General features: G+C 34.2%; 1 protein-coding gene across 1 annotated transcript in view; it reads right to left on the minus strand.

Annotated features, from left to right (window-relative positions):
- LOC107607959 (calcium-transporting ATPase 3, endoplasmic reticulum-type) overlaps positions 1-6439 on the minus strand; it is a 15937-nt gene that overhangs the window by 2973 nt on the left and 6525 nt on the right. The window contains exons 12-26 of the mRNA XM_021108007.1: positions 6402-6439; positions 5176-5320; positions 4531-4638; positions 4018-4170; positions 3806-3910; positions 3430-3626; positions 2576-2687; positions 2119-2217; positions 1886-2031; positions 1680-1737; positions 1256-1348; positions 1098-1148; positions 841-972; positions 360-461; positions 172-226 (exon numbers count right to left, since the gene is read on the minus strand). Coding sequence (XP_020963666.1) covers positions 172-226; positions 360-461; positions 841-972; positions 1098-1148; positions 1256-1348; positions 1680-1737; positions 1886-2031; positions 2119-2217; positions 2576-2687; positions 3430-3626; positions 3806-3910; positions 4018-4170; positions 4531-4638; positions 5176-5320; positions 6402-6439 — 1594 coding nt within the window. The remainder of the gene's footprint in view (positions 1-171; positions 227-359; positions 462-840; positions 973-1097; positions 1149-1255; positions 1349-1679; positions 1738-1885; positions 2032-2118; positions 2218-2575; positions 2688-3429; positions 3627-3805; positions 3911-4017; positions 4171-4530; positions 4639-5175; positions 5321-6401) is intronic.

A 6439-nucleotide genomic window follows, 5' to 3' on the forward strand; every position in this document is an offset into this window, starting at 1 on the left:
CAAAGCCCCGTGAGAAGAAAAAGAAACAGACACACATAAACCAGGTTACAGTTACTATACAAAAACTTAAAAAGTGTTTCTTTCATTAATAAAGAAGAAAAGTTATTGGACAAAGGAACTGACCAAAGATGTCTATACTGAATAAGTCATGGTAAAGAGTTAAGTGTTTACCTCCAATTACTAGATAACGGAAGAAGAGCCAACCTGTCACAACTGCTTCATTCACCTAGGATTATAAGTTCAAAATAAATAAAAACTTGCCATCATTATAAGACATTGTGATACCCAAGTATTTAAAATCTTGATTATTGAATTGTCGAATCGAATACAAGCCTCACAACTAAGTATTGCCAGAGTACCTTTCGAGGCTTAGCCTTCATCACATCAGAGTCTTGCTTATTGAAGCCAATAGCAGTTGCAGGCAGTCCATCAGTAACCAAATTGACCCAAAGCAGCTGGACCTGGTAAAAGTTGAGGCAAACAAGAAAAAGATATATTAATTCAACGAAAAAATAGAAACAAATATTAATGATATATTTCTCATTGAAACAATGAAAATATCTACTGCAATCAACTTTAAACAAACGACAAGACACACTGTACGAGATAAACACTATTACCAACTACATCTACAAGCCAGGGCCCAGGGCAAGAATCATTGAAACATAAATTAAGGATTTACACAGGATTGAAGCATGTATCAATATGCATCAAAGAAAAAATCAGTAATTTGATATCATATGGAAAATATATGATAGAACTTTTAATTTTCTATCCTTAAGACTTCTGGAAAACAACTGGCCCAATAAGATAACACAAAGACAAGCATTGTAAACTCACAGGAGCGAGAGTATCAGGTATCCCAAGCACAGCAGCGACAAATATACAGACTACTTCACCAATATTGGATGATATCATGTATCTAATAAACTGTTTTGTATTGTTGTATATAGCTCTACCCTCTGCTACAGCCTGCTTCAAAACAATCAGGTTAAAAAGTTGCATAGGGAAATTGCTTTCTAATTGAAAAGGTATGAAGGAAAATAAAGAGAGAGACAGGATACTTGACTTTAGGGAATTGATATAAGCTAGCTTACCGCAACAATCGAAGCAAAGTTGTCATCAGCGAGCACCATGTCTGATGCACTCTGTAATAAAACAACACAATCCCATAGCCAAGGATTATTGGGGGAAGAAAACACAAACCTACTGAGGATTATAGAGTACAAAAGAGTGTAATGACAGTAGATAACACCTTGGCAACAGCTGTTCCAGAACCCATAGCAATTCCTATATCTGCCTTTTTCAGTGCGGGTGCATCATTGACTCCATCACCCGTCATTGCAACCTAAAATATATTGTGAATTTCAAGAAATTGGAAGAAAAAGTTTAAAATATTGTAAAACTGATTATTCCCATGATTACAAGGATACAACAAAGTATTAACATCCGGAGTGAAACTGTCAAAGAATGATAAGCACTTAGTCCTCATATCAAGCAACAAGAAAAAGTGTAATGCACCATACTATCTTTAGATGAGAACATAATGCTACATAAATATGACAAGAAAATTAGAATAGAAGATATCTATGGATGTAAAATAGCACCAACCCTAAAGAAAAACCTTTTGTACAAAGCAATTGCAGTTTAACATTTTGATAATGGAAGCATTTTTGTACCACTTCATTCTGATTTTGCAAAGCTTCAACCAGCATCCTTTTATGAGAAGGCTCAACTCTACATGAAACAAAGACATTCAACTTTTAACTATTGAGTTTTTCACGCAGAAAAATGTTGAACAAAGAGATAAAAGAACTTCTCTTCATGTAATGCCATATCTTTTTAATGAAATCAAATTTTAAAGTATACACATAATCCGGCATACCTGGTAAAAAGTGCCATGCGTTGCAATGCTAGAGTTTGTTGCAGTGGTGGAAGTTCTTCAAACTCAGAAGCAGTATAAGAGCGCTCGGAAAATTCTATCATATGGTCAAAAGCGCCTATCTTGCGGCAAAGGGACTCAGCGGTGGACTGATTCAGCATTAAGTAATTTTAGATAGAAAGACATCTGGAATGTTAAAGCAAAAAAAAAATGGAAGTTTACAGAACTCCAGGAACCTTGTTATCTCCAGTGACAACTATAACACGTATGCCAGCAGTCATACATGAAAGCATGGCATTTCTAACTTCATCTCTTGGTGGATCCAGCATCCCAACCTACAATGGGGAGAAGAGCCGCACAAAACAAAACCAAAAGAAGAAAAAAAAGGTGGAAAAAGTTGACAAAAGATTAGTAGCAGAAATAACAGTAAGAAAATCAAAATATTAAGAAAAAGGCAAAATATAAAAGAGGTCATTTTGGACCCTCTGCTTCATTCACTTGTGTTCACTAATCAGATATGTTAAGACATAAAATTTAAAATAAACAGACTCAAAAGCATATAACCCATTCGATGTCTCAGTATATGAATATAACCATTCAAAGCAAAAGTATATGTTAAGAACAAAGGCTAGATTTGTTTGACTTGAATTCAATATTTGAACTTTTGTATTTGCCATTGAAAAGAAAGCATACCAACCCAATAAATGTAAGATCTCTCTCATCATCAAAGGACAACATCTGTTGACCTGAGGGCATCCATTTCAAAGCCAAAGCTAGGCACCTCAATGTTTCTTTTCCTGCAAAACTGGCCAACAAAATCATGTTCACAATGTGAAATAAAACGAAGTTCACAAAAGTGTACAAGACCAAAAAAAGTTCACAACTAGGAATGTTCTCTGAATCATCTAAATGGAACAGGAAGTGTATGCAAAGTTAAGATACATTATGCTCCACTTCCTCTGCTTTTCTGAATGCACTTTCCTCAATTATCTAAAAGCTTTAAACCACAAAAAGATTCTTACTTTTGGACGTTAATTCTTCAATCTCTCATATTGATGTAATCTAATTTTCTTCTCAATGCTGGTAGGAATAATTACAAGAGTAGTAATTGAACCTGAATCTTTTTTCATGGAAGCTAAACTAATCTTTACATCATCTCCAGAAAAGGAGGCAATGATTCTCCTATTATGAACGGCAATGTCATCTTATCACTTCAAGTGGCAGGATTTTTTTCACTTAAAATACTGTAGTTAAAGGTCAGTTAACTGTTGGAGGATGGATCACTATGACAAATCATCATGGATATTATTTTTTAATGCCTAACAAGTATCCATCAGGTATGAAGCATATAGTTCACTCGACTGTCCCCTTTCCACTGCTAAAGTGCTAATACTGATAAGAACTAAGCTCTCGAAAATTTCAGTTTCATTTTCCTGTTTTTCTCCATGTGTTATCTATTCTGAATGAAGGACAAAAGGGAAGAAAATAAGCTAGATAAGAAAAAATTAGAGCGTATACACATGCTAATTTATAATAAAGAAACCAACCTATGGAACCTTGAAGCCAGCTCTGCTCGAATATCAGCAGTAAGTGGCACAATTGAGCCATCGTCATTACACAGAATTGTTGTACATCTAGCAATTATGCTTTCTGGAGCACCTTTAGAGAACAAAACATTCAATTGGTTTCTGCTGCAAAGCACACTCATCATTTTCCGATCTCGAGAAAATTCCAGCACATCCATCTGCAAAGTATCAGAGTCCAAATGATGAAACTAAATATCCACAGCAATATAACCCCAAAAGTAAAGAAAATCAATTAGTAAAAATATGCAATTATTTGATATTCATAGTTTCAACTCATATGTCAAAGGATTAAGAAAAATGTAAAAAAAAAAAAGGTGACAAACTTGCTGAATCATACCTTTCTAAATTGTTCCTCCCAATAATGGTTACAATAAGAAGCTCGTTCATGGTTACTCAACATGTTCAAGGCTGATGGCATAGAATTAAAACCAGGAAGACCAACCTAAAGATGAGCAAAGAAGCATACTTTGAGTCCAAAACAGGGAGCTTCACACACAAGATTAACATAAATAGGAGAGACAAAGAAACATACAAATCACAAATACAAACCTTTTCTGCAAAGACACGTAGTGCCACTTCAGTTGACTCACCAATTTTTTCATACTTTCCCTTATCAGGATTATACTGCAGGGTTGATTCATTGCAAAGAGCAGAACACATTGCTATGTGAAGAAGACACGGCAATTGAGCTGGAAAGTCAATCTGCAAAATAATCAGATGCTATTATTTGAACAATAAAAAAAGCTGGATCACCAACCATTATAAGTTTCTGTTTTGAATATAAACATCCGTATTCATGAAAGCGCTCAATTTCTTAGTCACCCAAAGGTTCAAATATCATGCAGCATTGGATGATGCCCATCAAAAAACCGAAAAAATACAGCATATTTGGCATTCTGTATCCTTGACGAATACTGTTTAGGGAAGGAAATTAACCTCCCCAACTTAAGAGGAGCAGACCCATTCCTCTCCTTGTATAAGTCAATTAATTAGCTTTCAAATGTGTTGAAAATTTTGCCTGTCCATTAACACAAAAGCATGACAAATAAAGAAAAATAGTACCTGCATCCCTGTATTGTCAAAAATTATGCCTTCAGGTGCATATGTTGTCCCACTGACACTGTATTCAGTAGCAGCAGGACTACGTTGTGCAGATTCAACAACGCACACCTGTGAATATAAAAGCATATAGAGGAGGAAACCAATTTAAAGAAAACAGTAAAAATACTGAAAATGGAAAAAGAAAAATATTATTTAGAAACGTTGAAGTACTACAAAAGCATGGAAGGTATGACAGAGTCAGTCGAAATAAGGGAGGAGTCAAGTAGCACAATATTCATACCTTTAACATGAAGAAAGAGAGTTTAGTTTTGAAATGATAATAGAGGGCTCTATTAATTTCAGGAAGAAGCCACATATTTAACATTCTTAATTGAAAAAAACATCATGGGCAGTGAGATTTATTTTATTGATAAAAAGAAGAATTTTATTAAGATGAAGAGAAGGATTATATAAGATGGAGGATAAGAGGACCTCTATACAAATGTAAAACAAAATAATAAAGCAGCGTGACCATCAATAAGTCAATACAAGATCCCCTGACAACGGTAAAGTTCTCTGGCATATGGCACTCGTGGCAATTAAAAAATCCACATAAAACAAATAGATGAATATAATGTTCATTGATCAATGACAAATAACACTCACCTTTGCAACTGACATCATATTAGTAGTTAGTGTTCCAGTTTTGTCGCTGCAAATTACAGTGGTGCAACCCAAGGTTTCAACAGAAGGCAAAGACCGAACGATGGCATTCAACCTAGCCATACGCTTTGTTCCAAGAGCCAAACACCTATTAATAAAAAAGTAATCAGTACAAGAAAGAGGGAGGAAAACCTAGATCAGATTAGTTTCTAATTGAAAAATATCTGAAGCATAGCATCTCAGATTAAGGATAGCCCTACAATTACCAAGTAATTCCACTAGTGCAAATATATAAGGAGAATTCTATGACACAACAGCCTTTTCCTTTTCTTTTTCTTTTTTCTGTTATTGCCCATACTCATGCTAGTTTTGTCTCTATTTGCTGACAACATGTAATACAAAGAAAATAAAACGAAAATATACTAATGCGAAAATTAGTAATAGCACTTAGACTAGCCCAATATATAGACTGAAACAAAATCAAGTGGGGTTCAATACTATCAGGAAAAAAATCAAGAGGTTACAGGTTATCAAGATAAATTAAATTCACAAAAACCTATCAAGAGCCATAAGTACTTAGAGAAGTTCCCTTCTAACTTTGACATTTTACAATAATAAAGAGTTGTTTCAAACAACTGTGGTTGTTAAATGACTCAAAGTATATGGTGCAAGCTGCCTGATCTTTTAGAGTATCTTTCTCAGAGTTGCAGAGAGACTGAAAAGCTTTGCACTACTGCTGTTTTTTTTTTTAAATCCTAATTTTTTTTGTATCCATTTCTTTTGCACATCCTTCTCTCTTTGTCAATAATGTATCATCTTTCATAAAAAAGAATCAAAAGACCGTGATGATGGTTGAAATTTGAATTGAATACAAACTCCACCTTCAGCTCACAAAAATAATAATACCTCAACGACAGTACTTGATACGAGGAATCTTAATAATATGTTGCCTTATTGTTTCCTTCATTGCAAATTTGAGATTTCTTTTACAAATTAATTACTAATGAATACTATGCAAAAAAAGACATTAATTTAACTTTGTCAATTAAACACCATAGTATGCTTCATTTACTTCACAATTTTTAGATTCAACACAAACAATAACAATTAAGCATTCTCCTACTAAATTTCATAAGAAATCCCATGAAAAATGTCTATAGAAATAAAAATTAAAACATCTGAAAGATAGCATTGCTAATAGAAATGATAAAGAAAAGACCTAGACTCACGTTGTAACAACAGCTGGGAGCCCTTCAGGAATCGCTGC

This window comes from Arachis ipaensis, chromosome B07 (assembly GCF_000816755.2).
Source record: "Arachis ipaensis cultivar K30076 chromosome B07, Araip1.1, whole genome shotgun sequence".
Classification (NCBI taxonomy): Eukaryota; Viridiplantae; Streptophyta; class Magnoliopsida; order Fabales; family Fabaceae; genus Arachis; species Arachis ipaensis.